Source organism: Trachemys scripta, chromosome 19 (genome assembly GCF_013100865.1).
Source record: "Trachemys scripta elegans isolate TJP31775 chromosome 19, CAS_Tse_1.0, whole genome shotgun sequence".
NCBI classification, from domain to species: domain Eukaryota; kingdom Metazoa; phylum Chordata; order Testudines; family Emydidae; genus Trachemys; species Trachemys scripta.
In genome coordinates this window covers 10,132,384-10,158,791 of record NC_048316.1, presented here as the reverse complement: position 1 = coordinate 10,158,791, position 26,408 = coordinate 10,132,384, and the positions used below count along the sequence as shown (strand labels likewise).

At 47.6% G+C, this 26,408-nt stretch overlaps 1 protein-coding gene across 1 annotated transcript; it reads right to left on the bottom strand.

Annotated features, from left to right (window-relative positions):
• Nucleotides 1–26: 26 nt before the first annotated feature.
• Nucleotides 27–26,040, bottom strand: CA6 (carbonic anhydrase 6). Its single transcript, XM_034753693.1, has 9 exons — nucleotides 25,722–26,040; nucleotides 23,462–23,644; nucleotides 19,783–19,931; nucleotides 17,603–17,698; nucleotides 10,575–10,641; nucleotides 8,705–8,862; nucleotides 5,447–5,570; nucleotides 3,703–3,801; nucleotides 27–1,407 (listed from the first exon to the last, which is right to left on the bottom strand). The coding sequence occupies exons 1-9, from the start codon at nucleotides 25,798–25,800 to the stop codon at nucleotides 794–796; spliced, it is 1,569 nt and encodes a 522-aa protein (XP_034609584.1). The 5' UTR covers nucleotides 25,801–26,040; the 3' UTR covers nucleotides 27–793.
• Nucleotides 26,041–26,408: the final 368 nt, after the last annotated feature.

The window sequence follows — 26,408 nt, the reverse complement described above, 5'->3', positions numbered from 1 at the left end:
CTCCACACAGTGACCTGCTTGGGGGGAGATAAACAGGAGGTTTATTTTAATAGAAGAACCACAGATCCAAAGATAAAATAGTAAGAAACAGCAAACTCATACAAGTCACACAGTAGACCAACATAAAGATGCCCTTGCAGGCGTTGCGTTTCTATATTGAATAAAATCCCTTTTCTAATACAAGTTACCTATTGCTGGGGACTCGGAACGGTACCCCAGAGTACCACCTCCCTCTGCTGACTCATGGTTACTCATGGGGGGGCAGGAATTCTAGCCGGGATAGCTGTGTCTTCCCATTAACTCTAATGGCCCATCACTTGTCTTTCCCTGGGTTGTACAATGCTGGGTGCTTGGGGCTAGTCTCAGCTGGCTGGAGAGGCAGCAGTCCCTCCCAGCCCATTGCCTGGATGTCAGGAGGAGGTGTAGCTGTACTATAGATTATAAGCAGAGTTTTCTATATACATAAACACAGGCTGTAGACATATCGCATAATAATGATCATTGACTTAAGAACAGTACAACCATCCAAAAAAGACCTTACTCATTAGACCTTTATAGCACATTAATACAGTATAAAATCAGTTGGTTTGACTGCTCTGTTTTGGGGTTTAAACCTTCTATTCTCCCCTCAGGGTGTCTGGGCTCTGCGTGTCACACTATGATGCGTGTTTAATGACTCTAAACTTAAAGCAGAAGGAGAAACGGCCAGTTATTCAAGGTGCTCTAGAAAAATCACACTGTACAAACGTGCTTCCCCATTTGCTCAGAAAGAGGGGACCCATTCGACCTGCTATCATTGGCAACTGGGGTCTGACTCCAGCACCACTCCCCCCGAGAGACTCATGGGGGTCTCCCCCCAGGCAATCACATCCCCCTTTAGCTCACTGCGCCTGCACAAGGCGAGCGCCTGGATGTCGGCATGGCTGATGACCCAGCTCCAAAGGCTGACGTGGCTCATCCACCCGGAGAATCCGTTAGAGAAGATCCCCAGGAGCTCATCTCTGTCCTTCCCAAGGACGAGCGTCCCTCCGGCCTGGCTCACGTACCCTCTCTGGAGGTGCTTCTCTCTCCCCGCTGCTCCGTTGAGCCATAGATTTGCTGCCCCGGAGTGGGAAGCCCATGCCACGCAGTAGTGGAGCCACTCCTCAGACTTGTGGTGCAGGGGGAACTCAACAAAGTGGCCCCCTACCCACAGCCCCACGGCCGAGCCCACAGTCACCACCAGCTCATTGTCTCTTTCCTGGGTGCAATAGGCAAGAATGGTCTGACTGCCTCGGTTCTGGGCTTGGATCCAAAAGCACAAGGTGAAGGCCTGGAGCTTCATGTCACGGAGGGGCCGGACGGCCACGTAGCTTGCGATGTTTTCAGCAGGGAAGTAGAAAGCTGGGAAAGCACTAGATTTAAGGCCTGAAAAAAACAAACATCAACCAGCCGTTATGTATCTTTAAAGACATGCTCTCCTACACCTACAGAGGGCAAGGACAGGTGTGGACACAGCACACAGCTGCATTGACAGAGCTATGCCAGAGTCTTAGCTGCCTTCAGCTAGTTCTACTTGTATTCTCTTTACTGCCTTGAAAGTGCATGCAGCATTTTACCCCAAATGCTTTAACATGCAAAGACCCAGCCCAGAAGCACTGAGAAAGGTGGACTGATACCATCAGAGCTGAGCAAAAAGTGGTAAAGATCTTCCATTTAAAAAATTCCAGAAAAATGTGAATAATTTTTGTTCCACAGATTTTGAAAAGGAACACTTTGTTTTTCATTCATTCAAATTTTTTTTGAAAATTTGTGGAAAAACATTTTTTTTTTTTGTTTTTTAAAAAAAGTCAATTTGGGGGATTTATTTCTCCCATTCCTTTCATGCCTTCCTCTTTTATAATTTCCACCTTTTATGCCTTTTTTCCATTTTGCCAGTAGAAAAGGAAGGGTGGCAGAAAGGGAAAGTTTCATTTTCAGGTGTAATTTAAAAAAAAAAAAAAAACCTCCAGAACATTTGAAAAGCAAACCACGTTTTTAACAATTTTACATTTTTGAATAAAGGTGGTTTTTTGTTTAAAAAAATTGTATTTGAAGAATTTCCGCTGCCTCCCAGTACAATCAGGCCTGACGCTAATTCATATGCAAGCAGCTGTGAGTGGTCCAAGAACTGCAGGAGCACAAAAGCACTGGGCGTTAAGGCTGGATTTGAGGAGACTTCAGAGGAAGGGGAGAGAGACTGTGGCCAAGAGGATAACATAGGACTATCGGGAATGGACAGGCATAGGAGGAGGTGATACACTACTGCAGGGGTCGGCAACCTTTCAGAAGTGGTGTGCCGAGTCTTCATTTATTCACTCTAATTTAAGTTTTCGCGTGCCAGTAATACATGTTAATGTTTTTAGATGGTCTCATTCTATAAGTCTATAATATATAACTAACCTATTGTCGTATGTAAAGTAAATAAGGTTTTTAAAATGTTTAAGAAGCTTCATTTAAAATTAAATTAAAATGCAGAGCCTCCCGGACTGGTGGCCAGGACCTGGGCAGTGAGAGTGCCACTGAAAATCCGCTCACGTGCCGCCATCGGCACGCGTGCCATAGGTTGCCTACCCCTGCACTACTGATTCCTCACTTTCCTGGGCAACAAAATCCCTCAGAAAATTGGGAAAGAAAGAAGAAAAGAGGTGTTTAACGTTGTAGATTCTGGATGGTATCATGTAATGGAGCACAGGGGGAGAGGAGAATGTGAAAGACCTTCATTTGGGGCAGAGAAGTTTGCAACTGTGCGTCTTTCTCTCTTCAATCCTTAAGATTCCCTCCCCTTGACCCCCCTAAAAGAGTGGTACTTTCCATAAATGATGTTGCTGTGATTGGCCTATCCTTCCAATGTTGGTTCAGGAGGCTTCTCTTAGAATAACTTCTCATTGCAACAGGCCAGCATACCAGAAGGTACCAGTAAACGAGGTGAGGTTGCGGGGGAGAATCGTATGTGCATGTGGACAGATATTTGGGGGTGTAAAGTGTATTTCAGGTCCAATGCACCTTTTTCCCCCGGCTATAATGACTATTTCAGGTAGAGATGGGTACAATTTGATGTCGTTGATATGTAGTTCTGTAAATCAAAACCAGGAGTGGCTTGGATCCAGGTCCCAGTTAATCTGAACTCCCAAAGTTCAGAGTTGTGTGGGGCAGGCAGCTCAGATGACAAGATCCAGGCGTGGCCCATCTTTCTTGATAGATTTCCAATTGATACGAGACTAGTTTGCTGGTTCTAAATGCCTGACAAATGAGCCTCTCAGGATTAAAGGGGATGTGATTCCTGGAAACCATGACTTTATGAATGCAGCACTTAAGTCTCAATGCCTCAGGTTCCCCCATCTGTAAAATGGGGATAACAATACTCCATGCTACCATAGTGATGCTCTGAGTTTTTATTCTTTCATGTGCTGATCTCTGGAGCCACTAGAGTAGGGCAGTGGGATGGTTGTGCCTGTCTAACAGCTGGCCTTAAGGTAAGCTTAGTTATGTTACGACTGATGGAAGCTCTCCAGTGGGACCAAATAAAGGACCAAATTCTACTCGTATGTCCACATGGCACCTGCTGACGCTGAGGCATCCACGGGCAGAGCCATTGTGGGCTCCCCAGTAGGGGGAGATATAGATGGTGACTTCCTGTGCAAGTGAATCTCATGGAAATAGAAGTGGCTGGAAGTTTCTTACCGGTCAGGCCCACTCCAGCCAGCAGATGCTTCTTCAGATCCTGGAGCTGAGTCTGTATTTGCTCCAGTTTTGAGCTGAGTTCTTCCGGCAGACAGAGTTCTAGATCAGTGAGAGAACAGCAATCACTGATACGCACCAATTCATGGTCAGCTGGGATATTTCTCCAGCTTCCAAACACCGGGAGCTTTTGGGGCGCCTCTCTTTTAAATTGGGGTCTCTTTCCCCTGTGCACCACTTGGGGTGGGGAATTGTTTGAGGGGCAGTTGTCCCTGGCTACATGGCCTCATCTTTGCCATCTGTTAAGCGAACAATGGCAAAACTGCCACCATTTGATGGGAACCAACAGGCCAAGTTCTACTCCCATTGACAGCAGTGAGCGTCTTACTACAGACTTCCATGGGACCAGGTGCTCATCTGCACAGCAGATGCTTTGTCAGTACAGTACAACTATACTGCTACAGCCGTGCTGGCAGAGTCCCCTGGTGGAGATGCAGCATAAGCTGACAGAAGGGGGCGTTCGACCAGCACAGATAAACCATTAGCTAAGCTGACAGACGCACTCTTCTGCTGGCATCATTGCATCTATACTGGGGATTTTGTCAGCGTAGTTGGGTTGGCTAGGAGGTGCGATTCCTTCCCCCACCCTCCTAGTTACCATAGCTATGTCGGCAAAACTTTGTAGTGTAGACTAAACCCATGGGTTGACCCTTCTTGTCTACACCTAGCCTGGGTTTGGCTTGTGATCATTTCTCCCTGGGTGTGTGTCCCTCTCTCCCCTTCTCTCTTTCCCGCTGTTAAACTCCACAAAGCACTCCACGATACAGTTTGTATGAAAGACACTGAGCAAAAGTAATTTGTCTAGTGGCCTATGAACCTGGAGAGAGATTTTTAACATGGTAGGTTGCCTGTGTCTGAAATTATGTCCCTGTTAGTTTATTGCTAATGTTCTTCCCGCTGGGGGTCAAAGGTGCTGGGAGAAAGGTCCAAACCTACGCTACAGCAAACACACTGGGTCTTGCACAAGTGGTGATGCGTCATACAGACCCCAAATTCTCACAAACCCAGAGTTGTGCCAGGTCTCACTTCCAGGCACCTCCTGTTAAAATAGCATTAGCACTCGCCTCTGTTGGACTGGCAGACAGTTCATGTTGCACGGGGCTCAATATGCAAAAAGTTCTCTCTCTCTCTCTCAAAAAATCCCTTGATTGTGGGCTCTCAGTCAGTGGTGCCGTGCTGGCCATGCTTATCCTTGCCTGTGATGAGGCAGGATGGTTTAGTAGGTAAGGCGCTAGCCTGGGACTCAATTCCCTGCTCTGCCACAGACAGACTCTGTGACCTTGGGCAAGTCATTTAGTCTGTGTGCTTCAGCTCCCTGTCTCTAAATTGGGGATAATATTTCCTTAGTTCACACAGTGCTTGTGAGGATAAATCTGTTAAAGATTGTGGAGCGCTCAGATACTACAGTAATAAGAGCCATAAGTACCTTAGATCATGTTGTTTCTGCTAGTAGATATTGGAGATGTCATGGCAATTGGACACAATATACCCCTGCACCTTTCCTTACCCGTAGTCCGAGGGTACCGTTAACCCCTCCTTGAGTGTGAGTCTTGGGTTGCCCTGCTTAACTGATTGCAAATTAAACTCACTTCAAATGGTTTTTTTATTCCTCGCCTGCAGGCCTACCTGGAGCCACCCCTCTGATGCTATGTTCTACCCTAGGCACCGGACCCAGCCCCACTCTTACCTTTGGTGCCTTTGGCCTTGAAAGATGATTCCACCACTCTGTCGTTGAGCGGCTGAGCGTGCCGATAGTCGTTCCGCAGGGTGTTGTTCTGCCAGTCCAGCAAGGTGTTCTCCAGCAGCTTGATCTTTAAGCAACACGGGCTTGTTATGGAGGGGGAAATAGGTGGCTAGCTCTTTGAAAGAAAAAACACCCCTCACCAGAGCAATAACGCGGTAGCTGCCGATCGTGCCGAATGAGTCCTTGCAGTTGCAGCACTAGGTAGGGTATGTCTACACTGTCGCTGGAAGTGAGCCTCCCGCCCCCAGCTCGACAGACTCACGCCAGCCAGGGTGGACGTTGAGGCTCTGGTGCAGACTCGGGCTCAGACTCACGGGGTCAGCTGGGCTATTTTTAGTGCGCTACCTCAAGCCCCGCTAGCGTGAGTCTGCTCCCCGGGTTGGGAGGCTTGTTCCCAGCAGCAGTGTGTAGAGGCCCAGAATCAGGGTGTTGACATGTCAGAACTGAGGTGCATGAGCAAGGGGAAGAGACACCGGCGTAGAACAGGAGCATGGCCCCTGTCAGACTCAAGGGCAATGGCTGAACTAAGTGGAAGAGGAAGTTTGTTCTGACACCTAACCAGGCTATGCATGTGATGGGGATTTTGCAATGAGTCCTATTATTTTGCTTAACGACAACTGCCAGGGGGCCTTTGAACTGTCCCCATTAGAATGCACAGCCCCTTATTTAGATGCAAATTCACCACAATCACACACACCCCATTCCTGTCTCTGCTGTGACTTAAAGAGAAGGTTACACACATTATTTGCCTAAGGAAAATAATTCATCATTTAAAGCTCCTTGGTGTTCTCAGCTTATTGATGTTGCTTATGCTGGGTCCGTGCCCTATGCTAAATGCCCTCGCAGATCTAGACAAGAGGCAGCGTCCCGTCCTTCCTGAAGGGGTTTGATCACTCTTGGGTGTACAGGAGCCACCTGTAATCACTCATCAACAGTTCCCCTTTGTGTGCAGCGTGGAGTCATCAGCACAGCCTAATGCCTAGGCTGGAGACTGGACCAATGTTCGTCTGGCATGCAGACAAAACCTGCACCGGCCCCTAGCTGAAATAACGCCTCTATTTACACACAGCCAATATAAACAAGAGAGAGTCACTTTTCTAAAAATAACTATTATTCTGTAATTATCTTATCCCAAGGGCCTGCTGGTGGGCGAGTTCGTTATGCTCCTGGCTTTGTATCTAGCAAAAACTCAGCCTCAGCAGTTTTGCTGGTTGGCTCTGGCTGGTCTTCCTTGCTGTTTGTATTTTTGCTGGGTTCTGGCCCTGTTGCATTTAACTGAGCAGGGAGTTTTGTTGCGCTTGCCAGACATCAGCTAATCTGTGCTGTACTGTACTGAGATTTTAGCTTAAACCACTGTGGCTGCAAGATGTGGCTGCAGCTGCCACTCTTGCGCCGCTAGTTTGGCTGGGGGAAAGGCCGAGAGTCGCTCTGGGTGGAGACGCACCTGTTCATGCCAAGGCTGAATTTGGCCTAGAGAGTTTAGAGATTCAATAACCTCAGACTATAAACCCTTTGAATTAGCAGTCTGGCTTGTGCTGAGTGGGGATGTCTAAGCAGCAGCCGAGAGAATACGAGCCAGCACTCTCTAATTCCAATAGGTACAGTCATAGTCGTATGATTAATGACACTTCTATATTGGGTTTCTTTTTGTGCCTGTTTATAAATAATAAATTACAGAAGCTTCTCCGCCATCTTTGATTACAACGATTGTTAGGAGTGGTCAGCCAAACACCAATAATGTGCACTACAGTGTATCACGTCGCCCAGAGTGCTTTGCAAATAGATGGATCCTCACACAGACGCTCTCTCAAATAGTCATGGTCAGTGTTTTCTATACCCATTGGAGGGCCTAGGACAGTGGTTCTCAACCAGGGGTACGCAGAGGTCTTCCAGGGGGTACATCAACTCATCTAGATATTTGCCTAGTTTTTCAAAAGCATAAAAAGCACTCGTGAAGTCAGTACAAACTACAGTTTCATACAGACAGTGACTTGGCTCTATATACTATACACGGAAATGTAAGTACAATATTTATATTCCAATTGATTTATTTTATAATTATATGAGAAAAATGAGAAAGTCAACATTTTTTTCAGTAACAGTGTGCTGTGATACTTTTGTATTTCTATGTCTGATTTTGTAAGCAAATAGTTCTTAAGCGAGGTGAAACTTGGGGGTACGCAAGACAAATCAGACTCCTGAAAGGGGTACAGTAGCCTGGAAAGGTCGACAGCTGCTGACGTAGGAGACCGAGGCACAGAGAGGTGAAGGTCATGCAGGGAGTCTGTGGCAGAGCAGGGACTGGACCCTCAAAGGCCTGGCAAATATTATTCTCACTACACCCCATGAGGCAAGTAAGTATTATCATGTTGAGTTACTGTCAGGACCAGGATTAGAATGTGGGATCTCCTGGCACCCAGCACCATGCTCAAACCACTGGACCACACTACCTCTGTCAAGCAGTGTGACCGGTTGAGCATTCATAACCCTAAATCTACAAGCCAATGATCAGCCACCTGGGTCTGTCATAGAGTCTCACGTGTGAGTGCCAGGTAAAGCAATTGGAGCATTGGTCACAGGCGTGTTCGCTATGCTGCAGTGCTAAGCAAATGGCCCAGCATTACCTAGATCTAGCCCCAGCTTCTTGTGCAGCCAGAAAAGGGACAGAGAGGGGTAAACACCTTACTCTTCCCAAGAACACAGGAGAGTGGGAAATGATGAAAATCATCCCCCTGCATCAGGAAAGAGCTACAACTACTGGCTAAGAGCAGGGGACTGGGAATCAGGAGGCCTGGGTTCTGTACCATAGATTAACACTGTGGTCTTGGGCAAGTCACTTAACTGCTTTGCCTCAGTTTCCCCAGCTGTAAAATGGGATAATGTTATTGACCTACCTTGTATAAAGGGAAGCTACATTCATTCCTGTCTGTAAAGCACTGTGACTTTCCTGGATGGAAGGCCTTAGAGAAGGACTGAGCACTATTATGTCAAGACATCACTATAACTTCATGCTTCTCTGTGACTTCATTCCTCTACAAAATGCCACATACCTCCTCATGGCCCTGTAACGTGGCAAATAATTACCCCAGTCCCCTCGAAAGCACCAGACAAGGGAGAGTGGAGGTGTGGAGAAAATTAAAGAGAGGCTGCCTGGAAGGAGGAAAGGCTATCACATCTGGCAAGCAGCAGAGGGGGCCTTACCTGCGTGTGTGATAGGATGATGGGAGAATCAAAAACTGTCCAGATCACGCTCTCCGAGCAGGGCGGTGTGGTCAGTGAACCCTGATACCTGTAGAAGTGTGAGAGGTTTTCGGGCAGCATGGCTTGGACATCCAGCGAACTGAGCTTGGTTGATTGTCCTAAAAAGGCAACAAAACATAGCTACATGATGACCAAGGAGAGGAAAGCATAGGACTGGTCCTGGATGCTGTGGACAGACACTTGACAAATCTCTTCCCAAAATGCACCAGGAACTAGGCCAGTGACAGAGCCAAGCAAAAGCAGACGGACAGGGACTGTCTTTTTGTTACATCTGTACTAGAGCTGACTGCAAACAGGTTTTCTGTCCTGAGAAAAAATCTTCATCCCAAATCAAGATGAGAATTTAGACATTTTTCATGAAATGACCTTCCAAAAAAATAAAATTAACTTCAGGTCCTTTGACACATTTCATTTCAATAAATGCAAAATGATTTGTTTAGATTTTCTATTTTTTATACAAAATAAATTACAAAACAAAAATAGTCAAAACGGTTCTGAAAATGTTGAAAAAAGACGTTTTGATGTTTTTAAAATACGTTTTCTCCAATTTTTTTAAATGAAATTTCCTCAAAATGGCTACTCACTTTCACCCAACCATTTCAGTTTGGTTGAAAGGACACGTTATGATGGAAACCTGTTTTGATGAAAATTTTCTTCCACCTCTAGTCTGTACAGCACCTCGGCACCTAGCATAGTGGGGCTAGTGTCTATATGTGCTACTATAATAGAGATAAATAACAATAATCATACTTGATAAGCTGATTTAATAGTTCTTTTCCTGCTCTAGGCACTTTGAAAATAAAAACCACTTTATATAAGGGCCAGGTATTAAGAAGAAGAATATTTTTTATGATTCTAGACATTCCAAGTTCCCTATGGAATTTGCCCTATACATAATGCAAGGGTGGGTTTTGTGGACTGAGAACCAGTTTGGTGTTCACAAGAAAGACCTGATTACGCAGGTGTGTTCACCTGTCCATGAGAATCAGCTCCGGAAATCCCAGGGCAGCCCCAAACCAACAGCCCAGCATATTGTGTTAATACTGGGTTGCTGTAGTGGTTTTTGGTTTGTTTGTTTTTTGCGAGACTATTTTTTTCGATGTAGCAAGCTCTGGTGGAGGCAGGAAGAGGTCCCTCCCTTTAACAGGATGTCATGGCTTGCTTAAGAATGGAAGGATGATTCTGCAATCAGCACCATTGTTTCCTCCATGTGTGGGGAAGGAGAGATGCTGCAGAGGTGTGCAGTGGGGTATGGCTGAAGTTACCTAGTTATTTAACTGCAACTTGATATATACCGGTAATTTGTTTTTTAAAAAATGCAGCAAGCTGACTACTAGCCTCCCCCCCTTCTCCCAGTAACAACTGCAGGGTCCAGCAAAGCCCATGGAACCCATTGAGCTAATGCATGGGGCACCTGTGCGGCTGGTAAATTACAACTGAAAGGGAAAGTCCCCATCAGTTTGGGACCTCTGGCTGGGTCAGTCACAGACCTGGGTCCTGTTATGCACGACAAGGAAGAACATGTTAAGTTCTGATAGCGATATGTGACCTTTGGCTCATGAGACATCTGACCTTGCAATGGTCACTGCACCTTAAACCCAGGCAAATAATAATCCCAGTCTCCCATGCCATTCACCAACCAGGCCAAGATCTATCTGACCTTATCCATGAGAATGAAACAGAACTTCCCAGTGAGCTCACCTGCCCTGCCCTGCCCTGCGGCTGTCTCCCTTTAGGCCCAGATGTACCCAGCATTTACAAGTACTGACGTTTTGGGCAACAAGAATGGAGAGGGGTGCCAGGGACTTACCGGCAAACCTGATTTTGGCCAGGTTGGAAATGAATTCACTGTAGTAGGTGTTCTCAAAATTCCCATCCTAGAAAGAGAACAGGGCTTGATGAATAAAATACGTAAAAGTCAACCCAGCACCAGTTCTAGCTCAGTTCAGCATGTGAGATTCACTGAGGCAGGAGCTCACACGGCCAAATACTGGCGCTGGATTTCTTCAGGGACTGGATATTTTCATGAGTAATAACCACACTTGTCATTATGGATCCTCAAGCTAGAAGCCTGCACTGAATTGCACAAGAGTGCTGGAGCCTTAGAGGGTGCAGGGCTCCTCCCACGTGTCCTCCTCTTACATACACACTAAAGCATCCTAGTGCTCTCTTGTGTGTTAGATGGGGGAAACTGAGGCACACAGCTACTAAGGCTGACGTTTTAAAACTTTGGGCATGTAAAGTTGGGCATCAAAGTCTGTATTTAGGCATCTAAATAACTGGCTTGATTGTCAGATCCCACTGACTTCCATAAGATTTGTGGGTGCTCAGCACCTCTGACAATCAAGCCAGTTATGACTCAGGAAGTGTCTCAGTAGTGAGTTAGATGCCCAATGTTAAGCAACCACATCCTGAAAATTTGGGCCTAAGGTCCTATACTTTTTTTAGCCCTAAATGAGTTCCCTAAGCTCAGTGTATGAGCTGGGAGTAGAACTCACAAGTCCTGCCCCTTCTGGCCCCATTGCACTAAGCACTAGACCACACTGTCCTCCCAGTGCTAGAAACAGAACCCAGCAATCCGGACTCAGTCTCTGCTGCGCTAACCACTAGACACCACTCCCCTCCCATAGCTGGGAAGAGAATCCAGGAGTCTTGATCCCCTCAGCCTCTGATCAATGCCTCTCATGAACTGCGAAGTGTGAGGAAGAGAGGGAGATGCCCTTTTTCAGTGCCTGGAAGCGTCTTGTCAGCAGGAGCTCTGGAACGGAGCGAGGTTATGCCTCTCTTTATCGCACCACAACGGGATCTCAACTGCCATGTCAAATCATCTCTTGCTAGGACCGCAGACCCCTGTCTGCAGCTTTTGTCAACATGAAGCAGCGCTCAGGCCTTTGAAATTAGCACGAAGCTCTCAAGCGGCTGGAGCCTGGAGGAGACGAACAATGCTCTGTTGATGGCGGTGGGCAGCTGAGTTGTGCTTCCCAGAGAGAGAAAAGAGAGGGAGGGGTGACCCTTTCCCGGCAGAGAGCCAGACCTCTGAGTCCAGTTTGTAAGAGCAGTGAACATACAGACATTCAGCCACTTCCATGACCTAAAGCCGGTCACAGCACTCCCGTGGTCACTCATTTGGGCTTTCCTGCCCACACAGCAAATAGTTATGCTGTTACAATTTCTTCCTATTACAATAATACCTAGAGGTAGGGTGACCACATAGCAAGTGTGAAAAATCGGGACAGAGGGTGGGGGGTAATAGGCACCTATGTAAGAAAAAGCCCCAAATATCTGGACTGTCCCTATAAAATCGGGACATCTGGTCACCCTACCGAGAGGCCCCAAATCAGAGGGGTGCCCCATATGGGTGCTGGAACTAGGGATGCAGGGGGTGCTACAGCACCCCCTGACTTGAAATGGTTTCCAGCATAGACAGGGTTTACAGCTTGGGTCAATGGGTCTCAGCACCCCCACAATACAAATGGTTCCAGTGCCCTTGGTGCCCCATCGTACAAGGTGCTGTATATACATCGAGCAGGAGATGCTCCTTGCCACAAAGAACTCGTAGTCTAAACAGATCAGAGAGACAACAGGTGGGAGAAAGGGAGTGTTATTATTGGTCCCAGCTTACAGATGAGGAGACTGAGGCCCAGGCCCAGCTGATTTCAATGGAAGCTAGGAACCTAAATACCATTGAGAATCTGAGGCTAAATAACTTGCCCCCGGTCACCCATGGAGTTTGTGGCAGAGCTGGCCTGGGCGTTGAGCCCAACTCTCCTGGATCCCATCCCCATTCCCTAAATGAGCATCCCTCCTCCCTATTATTATTTACCAGTAACGTTTCTTTTCCGTCATTCATCCAGCTCCGCTGCTTCTATTCTGTTTGTCTCGATGCTGCTCCTCCTCCCCTCACTCACATCCATGTCCTGCGGGGCCCTCGCTTTACCTACTAACATCTGCCACTTTGCAGCTTTCCCCCAGGGCTTGTACTAAGCGGTTGTCCAGCTTAGTCTGCAAGGGTGTGGGTAGAGTGGTAGGGGTAGGGTATCAGCTCACCTTGCCCCGCTCCTGGGCTAGGACGCCCTCCCTTAAACAGCTCTGATCTCAGACTCTTGCTCTTTGTACCAGCAGGAGATGCCCGTAGTACCGAGTCCTTACACTTGGCAGAAGGGAGCTGCTGGCCCAAGGAGCCTGGGCCTTCAAAATAATCTCAGATGGGGACAGGACCCCACCAAGGACCATGAAAAGCTGAGCCACATCATGGTCCACAGGCATGTTTCACCTCTCTCCTCCCACCCTTCCCCCCACCCCCGGGGTAAAGAGAAGAGGCCATAAGAGGAAAAATTGACTCATCCTCCAGCGCAGGCAAAGGAGTTGGACCCTGTCTGCAATGGAAGCAGTGTGGTTCTGCGACATGAGGAGAGGGCAGTGCATGAGGGCGGCACAGGGAGTGCTAATCCCATGCATTCCCCGGAGCCAGGTCCCAAGGGGCTCACACTGTGCAATACATTAGGCACATCCACCAGTCCTGTGCCCCAGGCTACTCCAGACTGGAAGCCTGAGCCATGGAGGAGCTGCTACCCTTTGAGCAGGGAAAGATCAGCCCCTGGCTGCTCCAGCAATGCGCTGGGGAGAGGCTTGGGGGTTTGATGCACTAAGTAAACACGCTGAACAAAGGAAGAGAGGCATAAGCCTTTTTTTTGTATAGAACTGCCAGTGTGACCAGGGAGGGAGTGACTGGTTGTCATTCCATGAGAGTCCGGGTGTCACTTTCTAGCTGCGGGAATTTGTGCTCAAGGTCTTCAAGGGGAAAAAATGGAGCTGAGCTTTTTTTACAATGGGAGGAAAAAGCAAATTTAAATTAATAAAGGGTCGGGATGGCTCCGGAGATTGGTGATAGACTATGAAGACTTCACCTTTAATGTGGCTGGTTCAGATTTATCCACAGTGGCCATTTCAGGGTTGTTTGGTAGCCTGTGTGACATGAATTTAGTGGGTCTCTGCCCAGTTCCAGGGGGCAAGTGTCTACATCACAAAAACGACTGCCAATAATTGGCCACCTCGTCTGGCAGCATCAGCAGCTGTCTGGCCCATAGAGAAGAGCTGGATGTCAGCCTCACCTGTAACTCAGCCAGCTCTTCTCCCCAGGTGGGAAAAATAAAGGTCATATGACTGGTGGATCACATGACCCGCCGAGCAGGTCAGGGTAGATAAGTGAGAGGCATGGGTAGAGAGACAAAGAACTGAGTTAGAGATGGGTGAAGGTTGTTGTAAGACCTTCTGAAGAAGCAAGGGACGATTCCTTGCCAGCTGGTTTCCAAGGTAGAGTAGAAGGCTGCATGATACCCTGCAAGGAGCCTTGGAGAGAGAGCGAGCTTGTGTTGGGAAGGCTTTATTTTGAGTTTTCTCTTTTTGAAAGATCTTATTGATTACCTAGGTGAAACTGGTGGTGGAAAACTTAAAAGGGCTGTGGAGAAGCATTGTGTGAGCTCTGGAAGGAAGGCTGTCTAATCTCCTAGCTAAGAAGGAAGGGTTTGGGCCTGGAAGATACACTAGAGGGTAGGGAGCGGATATAGAGGGACCTAGACAAATTAGAGGATTGGGCAAAAAAAAACCTGATGAGGTTCAACAAGGACAAGTGCAGAGTCCTGCACTGAGGATGGAAGAATCCCATGCACTGATACAGACTAGGGACCGAATGGCTAGGTAGCAGTTCTGCAGAAAAGGACCTAGGGGTCACAGTGGACAAGAAGCTGGATATGAGTCAACAGTGTGCTCTTGTTGCCAAGAAGGCTAATGGCATTTTGGGCTGTATAAGTAGGGGCATTGCCAGCAGATCGAGGAACGTGATCATTCCCCTTTATTTGACATTGGTGAGGCCTCATCTGGAATACTGTGTCCAGTTTTGGGCCCCACACTACAAGAAGGATGTGGAAAAATTGGAAAGAGTCCAGCGGAGGGCAACAAAAATGATTAGGGGTCTGGAGCACATGACTTATGAGGAGAGGCTGAGGGAACTGGGATTGTTTAGTCTCCAGAAGAGAAGAATGAGGGGGGATTTGATAGCAGCCTTCAACCACCTGAAGGGGGGTTCCAAAGAGGATGGAGCTCGGCTGTTCTCAGTGGTGGCAGATGACAGAACAAGGAGCAATGGTCTCAAGTTGCAGTGGGGGAGGTCCAGGTTGGATATTAGGAAACACTATTTCACTAGGAGGGTGGTGAAGCACTGGAATGCGTTACCTAGGGAGGTGGTGGAGTCTCCTTCCTTGGAGGTTTTTAAGGTCAGGCTTGACAAAGCCCTGGCTGGGATGATTTAGTTGGGAATTGGTCCTGCTTTGAGCAGGGGGTTGGACTAGATGACCTCTTGAGGTCCCTTCCAACCCTGATATTCTATGATTCTAAGGTCACTAGAAATTGTGTGGAAAGACTTAAAAATTTTGACCCCTGAAGTTGGGTTGCCAGGTGTCTGGTTTTTAGTGCTGCAGGGCTAAGACAGGCTAGTCCCTATCTGTTCTGGCACTGTGTTGTGTCCTGGAAGCAGTCAGCAGGTCCCCTTGTGGGTTGGGGGGGCATGGGGCTCTGTGTGCTGCCCCTGCCCTGAGCACCAGTTCTGCACTCCCATTGTCTGGGAACTGTGGCCAATTGGAGCTGGGGGGGGATGATGCTTGCAGGCGAGAGCAGCGTGTGGTGCCTTCTGCCCTGCCCTCTACCTCCCCCCCACACACACATAGAAGCTGGACCTGTTGCTGGATGCTTCTGGGGTGCAGTGTGGAGGTAGGACATGCTTGAAGCCTGTCTTAACCCTCCTATGCTGCTGACTGGAAGCTATCTGAGGTAACCCCCTGAGCTCCAACCCCCCAGCCCTGAGCCCCCCCAACTCCTCATCCCTGGCCCCAGCCCAGAGCACTCACCCCCTCCTGTACCCCAACTCCCTGCCTCAACCCACAGCCCCCTTCCACACTCTGAATGTCCTGGCCCCAGCCTGAAGCCCCCTCCTGTACCTCATCACCAGCCCCACTCCAGAGCCTGCATCCCCAGGGGAGCCCTCACCCCCTCCTGCACCCCAGCCCAGTGACAGTGGGGGTGATGCATACAGAAATCAGATGGAAACCTAAATACTCCTGTTGGAAGGCTGCAGTGTGTCTCTGCTCTATTCCTTAGCATTCAGAATTACACAAGCACCCCAAAATGGGGAGAGAACAGGCTTGCTCCCTAAGGCAGAGGGGCACAATTCACCCCACCTAGCTTTTAGCTGGTTCTTTTAGCTGGGGGGGAGTTACGGATGGAGGGGAAAGGTAATGAGCAGGGGGGTGGGGCCTTGGGGAAGGGGCGGGACAGTGCCTCAAGGGCATAGCTAGTGTGTTTGGTTTTGCATGATTAGAAAGTTGGCAACCCTACCCTGAAGGGAAGTCTTGCTTTAGGTAGTCTGGACTGTGGAAAGTTCATTTCCCACTTGGGTCTTCCTGGAAGATGAGGTGCCTGAAAGGCCATCCCCTGCCATGAGGTAGGGCTAGGGAGAGGGTGTTCTGGCCACGGGCAGTCTCGGCAGAGACTGAATGGGCCATGGGGAATGAATTCTTATTTCATTTCAAACAGGGCTCTGCCCAGAGCAGGGAAAAGGAGCACTTTGGGGGTGGGGGAGCAGAACCTGCCATGTGTGTTCTGTGCCTAAATAGATTTAATTCCAAAACCTTTCAAATGCATGGAACTCCACAAAAATCTTACTCTGGAAATATTTCCAAGCATGAAGCAGGGTCTCTGCAAGGACTCGGATCATGTTATTTCTGTTACCAGGCAGGTGAACTCCGTTGTGGTGACCATTCCAATTTGTGTTCCTTTGTGTTGGGTGCTGCAGAGCTGCCCCTGTGCCAATGTGCTTTTTGCTGTGGAGCTCATGTTGCCCCCTAGAGAAAGGGGTGAGTGGATTTCTCTGCACCTGCTGGGGTTTACCCCCTGTCTCTGGAGACTCTAGCCCACTCCTGAGCTCAGTGACAGTCTAACAAATAGTTCAGAACAACAACCTTGGCATGTCCTGTGGATGGTAACTCTTAATGTCCATTCCCATCCTTCACAAAAGCCCTCCTGGCCAAACTGAGCTTCTGGTGGTGTTCTGTCTGCCTTCTACCGCTGCATGAGCTGAGGGGTGATGACCCATCTCAGTAGTGTTCTGCAGTTGGTGACCCTTGAAAAGCCAATAACCTACAGCAAGCATAAGGAATGTCTATAGCAAGCACCTTCCACCACTGTTGTGGTCCAGAAAATAGTGCACTGGATTAGGGCAGGAGTTCTGGATTCTCTCCCTCTCCCCCCAACTCTGTCTTCTAACTGCTACTACCCTTGAGCATGTCCTTTCACCTCCCTGTGCCCCTGTATCCCCTTGTCTGGTCAATCTGCAAAGACGGGGCTGTCTTACTATGTGTTCATACAGTGCCCTTCCCAATGGGGCTCTGCACTGGTTGGTGTTGTGTTCACAGCATGCATGCAGAAATCAGATGGAAACCTAAATACTCCTGTTGGAAGGCTACAGTGTGACTCTCCTCTATTCCTTAGCATTCAGAATTACACAAGCACCCCAAAATGGGGAGAGAACAGGCTTGCTCCCTAAGGCAGAGGGGCACAATTCACCCCACCTAGCTTTAAGCTGGTTCTTTCCAGATTGACTCCGATCAGAGCCCCCCTAGCCTGCAAGCTAGTTCTGACCCTTGTTCTTAAAGTGACCGCCTACAATTCCAACAAATACACTTCGGTTAGGCCCACTACATGCTACTGCAGTACTATTACTACTAATAATGATGTCCCATACCTACTCACCAACCTGTTCCCTCTCCCTGCAGAGCTACAACCTACCACATAGAGGAAAGCAAGCACTGCCAGCCCGTTCAGCTTGTCTTTTGCCTCTTCAAAACTGGAGTAGTTGCCGGAGTTGTAATGGACAATGTGCAGCTGTGGGGAACAAGACAAGGTCAGTCCAAGGCTGGGGACTTGTGGTTTTGCTGCCTCCAGCTCTTGAAATAAGTCTCAGACTGAAGGGATAGCCAGTGCCCAACCGTCTCCTGGTCCTGCTGACCTGAATGCAGACACCCAAGACTTCGGCAACATGGGTATGGGAAAATATTTTAGGACCAAATTTCTATTCTCTGTGACACTTAAACATTTAGGGCCAAATTCTTCATCACAAACTTGTGTTCGATTGGGATTGTGCAGGTGTGACTAAACCAGGAGCATGGCCCACAGTAGCTGGTGTGTTGGACTTAGATACTTTGGGTTCTAATCCTGGCTCTGCAACTGACCTGCTTTGTGACCTTGGCCAAGTCACTTAATCTCTTTCTTTAGAATGCAAAGCCTTCAGGGTAGGGACTGACTCTTACTGTGTTTGTACAGCACCTAGCATAGTAGGTCCCTCCTCACATTTGGGGCCTTTAGGTGCTAGTGCAATGCCCACTTTCCTCCTCTTCCTTAAAGCTACTAGCTGCAGGTAGGGTCCCACCATTGATCTTTAATGCACGAAGACCTTTCTTTGCTTGCTGCCTGTGGAGGTGAGGCTTGTGAACAGATGCTGAAGAGAGTCCTTGTGCAGCAGCAAACCTTGGTTTTGCAAAGGTGGTTTGGCCTGAGGGCTGACCAAATTGCCAACCAAAGAGCCAATAACTGTGTATTACTAGTAATCGGGATTCCCTCCTGGTTTTTAAAAGTAGGAAGGAAAAACATCTGATGCCCCTTCTTGCAATGATTGCAATTAAAGAGCAGTTGGAGAAAACAAATGTTACGGGTCTGATCCAAACCCCCTTGGCTGCCATGAGCATTGTTTTTCCTTTTCATTTAATTGTGTTCAGGATCAGGCCTAATATAAGGAAAAAATTAAAATGTATTAACGTATTCCCTGAGCTCCTATTAAACTGCCTTTGCAACTCCGCAGCTACAAGCATCAGACGGAGGAAAGCATTTGCCATCCTTGTTGCTTTCTGAGGGCTGGCCCTTTGCTGCACATGATCTTGTCTGCCAAGGCTTGGCAGCTCCCTTTTGTGAACTGGGCTGTAACAGAATGGGCCCTGGGGCAAACAGCTAAGATGGAGATTAATTCTAGCTCTGTATTTTCCCCCCCACACACACACACATCACAATGCATGTGGTGAACTTTGGCCTGCCACTGTAAGCAAAGAGCAACCATGCGGAAGACAGTGGATAAAGCAGTCGGGGAACCTTTTACAGTCAAGGGCTGGAGTCTTATTTCTAAACAACATGAAAGAGCCTTGGCTAGTGGAACAACAGAGATTTTCACCCCCTCTCTCTATTCTTGCTAGTACTTTATTCTAATAACCCCCTCCTTGGTCAATTAGTCTGGTTTTTGGCAATGGCTGCAACCTAACAGCCTGATCAGACTCGAACCTCAAACTATAGGGGCTTCTGCCCAGGGTTGGCTCCAGCAGCGATCGGCAGCACTTCGGTGGCAGCTCTACCGCCGCCGCTTCATTCTTCAGTGGCAAGTCCTTCCCTCCGAGAGGGACTGAAGGACCCACCGCTGAAGACCTGGATGTGCTGCCCCTTCCCAGGCAGCTGCTTGCTGCGCTGGTACCTGGAGCTGGCCCTGCTTCTGTCTCAATCTCTCTATTGCCCATAGCATGCAGGGATGGAACCTGGGCAGAAATAAGGCCTGGCCCAAATTTTGCTGCTTGCTGTGCCTTAATTTTCTACCTCCTTTGCACCCATCTGGACAGGATGGGTGTAAAATGCACCCATTTCCGAATCCTCCTCTCGCTCACATTAGTGGTAGCATTCTACATCCACTTTGCATTCTCCTCTAACAAGGGGAGGTGACTAGCCAAGGTGGTGGCAAATCAGGCCCATGGATTTCAGTGGAGTTGCTCCAGATTTCTAGCCCCCTACACTTAAAGCAATTCACAGGGAACTGTTTGCCCACAGAGGTTTTCTTTTAACATGGGATTTTCCTGCCTTTTTCCCCCCACGAGGGGGAAGAAGGCAACCCCTCCCTTTATGAGGATGACGCACATCTCCCCTTAAACAGGTACCTCTGCAAAGTATCTCATTCCATCCACCGTGTGTTCAGAGCCGCTAGTCTCCAGGTCCAGCCCGCCCCAATGCAGGTGCATCTGGACAGCAGTGAAGACGCTTGGGAGCCCTTTGGTGATGCGCATGGTGGGTGGTAAATCAATCTGGACTGCAAGACAGGAGAAAAAGATGACATGAGATTAACAGAAATGGATGCAGCTGGTCCTGATGCTGCAAATACTTAATTCGGTGCATACAGCTTAGTGGGGAGAGCAGTTCCACTGAACTCAATGGGGCTGCTCCTGCTGGTGGGGTAATCTCCTTTAAAAACCAAAGAGCCAAATGCTGCTATCTTTACTGAGGGTTTAATCATAGAATATCAGGGTTGGAAGGGACCTCAGGCAGTCATCTAGTCCAACCCCCTGCTCAAAGCAGGACCAATCCCCAGACAGATTTTTGCCCCAGATCTCTAAATGGCCCCCTCAAGGATTGAACTCACAACCCTGGGTTTACCAGGCCAATGCCGTCCAAACAAAACATTTCACCTTTCTAATTTTTTTTCCTCTAGACTAGTCCCTGAATTCAACCCAAGCTGAAAAATCTTTTTGTCCATCAACCTAAAACTAGTTTATTCCCCCCCGCCCCCCAAAAAAGGTTTGTCTGACAAACTTTACCCTGCTCTAGTGCAAAGAACCTGCTAAACATTGTAACTCCCATCAGCTTAAGATGTGCAGAACCTCTCCTGCTGTGGCCCACTTGGGGCTTGTCTACACTTGAAATGTGAAAGCAGCACAGCTGCAGCAGTGTTTCAAGTGTAGACAAGGCCTTGGAGGCAGTAGGTAGATGTCTACGCAAGGGAGGAGGTGGGGTTAGGTTGGGTTAACTACGTTGCTTAGGGGCATGCACTCTTCACACTCCTAAGCAACATAGCTGGGTTGACTCTACTTTGAGTGTAGACCCGGCTTGAGGCTCTTGCTTGAGAGCACTATAATGAGTCTTTTCCCATTCCCCGTGAAGCCTGTAGCAAAATTCTGCTTGACTACAATACAGCTGTGCATAAGGACTCCGGGATTTAGCTCACATTCCTTATTAAAATGGCCTGGCTGGCAAGTCAGTAGTTCGATGATGAGAGTGTAGGAAAATGGTGAGAGCCCTGAAAGATAAAGCTGCAAGAATTAATTTGCAGGTAGTGGAGCAGATAACACTGACCTCAGAAGCCTCAAGTGAACAGTTGGGCGTAAGTGTGATAAATAGGCATTCTTAACCATTATGATTCTTGGAGATACAACTAGAGCGGTCTCACTCAGGAGACAGTATGTTTCACCACTTGTGTCCCTCCCCTGCATCTGTCCCTTCTCCCTGTGCAGATGGAGTGAAGGAATATCCATTTGGAATAAGATCTTCCACAGAAGATGGGGAATCTCTTTATCTTCCAGCTGCCTTTGATGGAAGACTGAAATATCTCTTCTCCTCCCACCCCCCCCAGTGCCAGGAAATTCTTTACTGAGGGATGCATCATTTAGGTAGGATGTTGCAGAGGGCTAGGAGCCAGGAACTCCCAAATTCTAAGCCAGCTCTGACTCACCAAGGGGCCTCAAGCAACTCACATAGGTCCAGACACCTCAAAGGTAGGCAGGCATGCACCTAACTCTGACATCAAGCCCCTCAGGGTTTGTTTCTATCTTGTAAAACAAGGCTGATATTACTTGCCAACCTCACAGGAGGGTTGTTGTGTGAATTACTTTAAGGGTTTTTAGAAGTGGTTTTGAAAACAGGTGGTCTGATTTCCCCTTTTACTCCTGGTACCTTGTCATTTATGTCTGTGCACAGAGGTTGCAAATCCTCCCCTAGTTAATCTTCCATGGATGTGAGTGCAGAATTCTATTTTACACTCACCTGGCACAGGAGCAAATGATGACTTTGCAAAGCCAGGGAGAAGCAGGCCCAAAATGCAAGGAATTGTAGTTCTAATACTCGTATACACGAACAAAATGCCAGTATATAATGCTGAATCTGCCCTCTATCCCCCTTCTCCTTCTCTCCCCCCCCCCCCCCCAACCAATGTCTCATAGAGAAATGCAAATAGACTCTTCTTTCTCTTGATTGTATGTGTGTTGCTGACAGGCTTTTCCAGCAGTTTGGGGAAATCGGCAAAATTAGGAGACCAGAATGAGATGACAAAGCGGGAAACTGAAATAAGCAAGATCAGGACAGTGGAGCTCAGAAAAACAACCTTGTCTGAGAGTAGGATTTCTGTCAGCTAAAAATATTTCCCCCATGTTAATTGGTTTCCTGCATACACGTGCCCTGAATAACTCTCTAAAAGTATCTGCTCAGCAAGGAGAGACTCTCTCCCCTCACTGACAGGAATCCATGCTGCTGCCAGCCAGCTAATTCATGGTACATGCCTGCTACCTAGCCTACCAGAAAAGGGATGCAGGGTGTGATGGGTCAATAATGGGATGACTAGCCATGGCAAGATGCCAATGCATATGCCAGGGAATATGTGTGATAAAGTTCTGCTCCACCAATGTGCGAGTGGGGTTTTATGCATACTGACAATACTGTAATAATTAATCCATCCTACTTGGCACCATTTGAAATGTAAGGGCATGTATTCCAGGCCGACCGTATTTACTATTTAAAGGTGGAACAGTGTGTGATTAGGGTGATCCCCACTAATGAATATCTATACCCTAGGGAGGGTTTTCTATCTTTTCCCATGAACAAATCGCAAACATTGGGCCCAGTCCTGCAGATATGATAGTGGGACTCGAGAAAGAGGGTCAGTTTTCAGGAGGGACTTTGCTGGGTGTGACATCTGGCCTTTAGGAATGGAAGGCAACTGGCCAGGCTGCTACTGGACAAACGGGCCTCTCTACAGTGTGGACTATCTGCACACTTGGTAAAGATCTATTCCCTACACCTGCCTGCTGCTTCACTTCTTGCATTGAAAAAGACAGCAGGGGGTAAAATTCACCCCTTCGCACTGGAGGAGGCCAAGGCTTCAGCACCACTTGAGTCCCTGTGAAGCCTACAACAGATAGGCCTCGGCAAGGGGTGAATTTCACCCAACAGCTGCTTGGCACCTGGCATAGAGCCTACTGTTCCCTACCTAATGGGAATTAATGGCCATTCCCTCGCAATTCCCAGTGCAGCCCATGGGGGTTGTAGGGTTCAGCACCTCTTGGGATCAGGCCAAGAGGTCTAAAGTTCTGCTGTTGACTCCAGGGGGAGCAGGACTGGGCCATAGTGACTGTCTAGGTCATTCCATGAGGTAGTAAAGGTGAAAATCCCAAGGCCTGTTCTCAGTTTCCAGGTAATTCTGCAGCCTCTGGTTAGGGTTAGATGTAGTGTCAATTGTCCATTGCTATGGAAGGAGAGATGCTCCACTCCCTGCTTGGGTGAGGAAGGGTGTCCCTAGCCTCTGTTTGTCAGAGGGTGGAGATGGGTGGCAGGAGAGAGATCACTTGATCATTGCCTGTTGGGTTCACTCCCTCTGGTGCACCTGGCATTGTCCACTGTCGGTAGACCGGATACTGGGCTAGATGGATCTTTGGCCTGACCCAGTATGGCCATTCTTATGTTCTGTGTGGAGGCAGTGACCTGCCACCCTCCTGAGATTAGCAGTGATGTCACAGCCCTATTGCCCTCCTCTTTGGGGCAGGGAAGGTAGTTGGACAAGCCCCTGCTGCTTACCTGAGTGCCCGTTGTTGGTCATGGTGAAGTTCCCCTGCAAAGGTCCATCGTAACCACTCAGCTCAAGCTGCATCAGCTGCGGGTTGTACCTCACTTTCCTCTTCTGAATGTCAATGGGGGACTGGTGCTTGCCAGCGCAGGCTGCAAAGTGCTTTCCCCAGTGCACTTCATCCAGCTCTCCCGCTGCAAGGCCGAGGAGAAGCAGAGCAGGTTCTTACAAGGCGGCATGAGTGCTGCTGGCTCATTGGCGATGAGTTGTTCCTTGCTCAGCAGCAGGGCCGCAGAGCATCCCCCTCTGATTATTATAACGCCAGGAACTAAGTGCCTGAAAGGCTGATCTACCTTCCCTAGTGTGACAATATGCATCATTCTGGCTGCATGACAACGGCACCACCAGGCAGGAAACCTGCCTCCCCTAATATCCCATCTCTACTAATGGCTGGAGGCTGAACCTGTATTGAAATAGAAGTGGTGTTTATACAGACCGTGATGTTTATAGCTATTCCAGGGGCCAGAGCCATGAAGTCTGGGTTCTTCTACAATGAAAGCTGTGAACAGCACTAAGCCAATTGTCTCAGTTTCTCGGAGGTGGAGGCCCACGGAGGATTGTCAGCAAATTCTCTACTTTTTTTTTAATTATATAGGCACTATCAAGAAAATAAGGAAGGGAAAAGGAGAGAAGGTTTCAAATCAATTAAACCTCTTGCGTGTTTTTTTCCTAACTTTTGTCTAGTTTGCTGGCTAGAGTCTTCTTTGGTCCCTTGAATGCTCTTTGCTAAGAAAGTAACTGGTCAATGCTTTACTAATAAGAATTGGCACTTTCAGTCCCACCTTTCATTTGAGGATAACAAACTGATTTATTTTCACTGATTAAACCATACGCTACCTCTTTAGGGTAGGTAAATAATATTAATTCCTTTTTAGACAGTGGTAAACTGAGGCATGGGGGAGTTAAGTGTCTTGTCACACTTGTGAGTCGGTCACAGATGTAGAAATAGAACCCAGGAGTCCTGGTTTGCCACTCATCTGCTCTAAATCACTAGCTAACATTCCCTCCCTTTAATATATAAAGCAATAACATTTCTGCTTCAATTTCCACTTCAATTCAATCTAAGTATTTAACATCTTTCCCCCCCCCCGCCCCCAAGCCCAGTGCCATCCAAATAATTAAGTACTGCTTTAATCTTTGGAGGCTTTGCTCTCGCTGTACTGTTGTATTCAGGACTTTATGGCATTTTTATGTCCTCTGTCACTGCTCTGGCTTAGAATCAATATGGAAATCCATTCTTCCTTTTCCAGCAGTTCCCTTTGCCATTTATAGCACATTGATCTATTTCAGAATACCACAGCCAAGGTAAAGCCTTAAGCTGTTGCTGAAATCTCCCGCTGGGAATTCAACAGTACAAGGTGATGGCCTGGCTTTTTAATCATTTTTTTTTAATCTTTGAATTGTTCAAAGCTATTTCAGCATCTGACCAATGGTTTTCTATTTATTTATTATTACTGCATTGTTATAAACCTCTTTCAACATTTGAGACCTATTCTTTTCTTTCATTTTACTTTGGGAAAGTCAGTTTTTGCAGGTACTGTAGTTTAATTCCCAGACATGCACCAGTGAGGTAATTGCACAGATGTTCAGGAGATGTTGTGAAAAGATTTTTAAGGTAATTGTTGAAAGCAGCCCAATGTGCTAACTGCCATTTAAAAAAAAAAATTTAAATCAAGAACTTTAGTTTCCCCCCACTGTGGCAGCCTGCTTCCCAGCACATTGAAATCCATGGAAAGACTCCCACTGATTTCAACAGAATCAGATCTGAAAAGAACTGAGAATTAAGCAAAATTTCACATGAGGGCAAATATGCAAACAAACAGCCCCCTGCCTCTGTATCCCTGTTCCGCAGGCTGTGAAAGTAAAATAGTGAGCAAGCAGTTATCTGAAGAGAAAGCTCTTCTTTTCTTTCCCGGCTCAGCAAAAGGTCAGCTTTTATTCTAAAGCCCTGTAAAGATTTTTCTCGTTATTTGCAACCTATTGTTCTGTCTGACAATGTGTCCCAATCACACAAAGGAATTGAGAAGGTTGGCAGTGAAAAGAACCATGTTTAAGATACGCGATCATCAATGAAGTGAAATTAATTATCTGCCATGTTGTATTTTTTAATAAGCTGAAAAGCCAAGCTTTAGCTCCAAGCACAGGTGATTGTGTTAGCAGCCTGGTGGAGTCAGCAGCATTTAAAAAGCAGTTGTTGCTTGTACTCATTACCTTTGTATGTCCAGTGTATTGTATGAGAGGTGCTGAGATGCACAAGGAGCAGGTGCAGCAAGGTGGCTGGAATCCTCATGGTTCTTGCAATGTCTGAAATCAGAACCGAGCTGGGCAATGCATTTCTTTGACAATCCCAGAAAGTGTAAATAACAATTTACTCAAAGTGCAGCCCTTCCACTATCTGTCCCATCCTTGTCCCCTCCCTGCTGAAACAATTGCCACCACCAGGGATCTTTTACATGAGCTCCCAGCTACAACTGCTAAAAGCATTTCATTGATCTGCTGACAGAGTCTGCTCGTTCTAATGAAACAGAAGGTTACTCCACTAATGCTCTTGAGGTCACCTTTTGACAGCACTTGATCTATACTTTTCTGCCCACTTTTCCTGTCTGGCAGTTCCCACTGAGCAGGGATGTGAGCTTCCGTACAACAGTGCCTTGTGAATATTAACACTTAACGTTCTTCTGCCTCAGAGCTCAAAGCAGAGCTGTTTCGCAGAGTCTGAGGCAGAAAGAGGTTAAGGGACTAATTTTCAGAGGTGCTGAGTGTCCACAGCTATATTTGAAATCAATGGGACTTACAGGTACTCAACTCCCACCACCAGGGCCAGATTTTCCCCATTAAAATATATGGGTCGTGGGCACGAAACTGCTTTTGAAAATCCCACTAAGGTGTCTAGCTGCA

Bases quoted from the DNA above. Each gene is read 5' to 3' on its own strand.
- CA6 (XM_034753693.1), bottom strand. From the start codon at position 25,800: ATGAGGATTCCAGCCACCTTGCTGCACCTGCTCCTTGTGCATCTCAGC. The intron at 19,932-23,461 runs GTAAGCAGCAGG...CCTGTCTTGCAG, and splicing joins GACCAACAACGGGCACTCAG to TCCAGATTGATTTACCACCC. The intron at 8,863-10,574 runs GTAAGTCCCTGG...TTGCCTTTTTAG, and splicing joins GGCCAAAATCAGGTTTGCCG to GACAATCAACCAAGCTCAGT.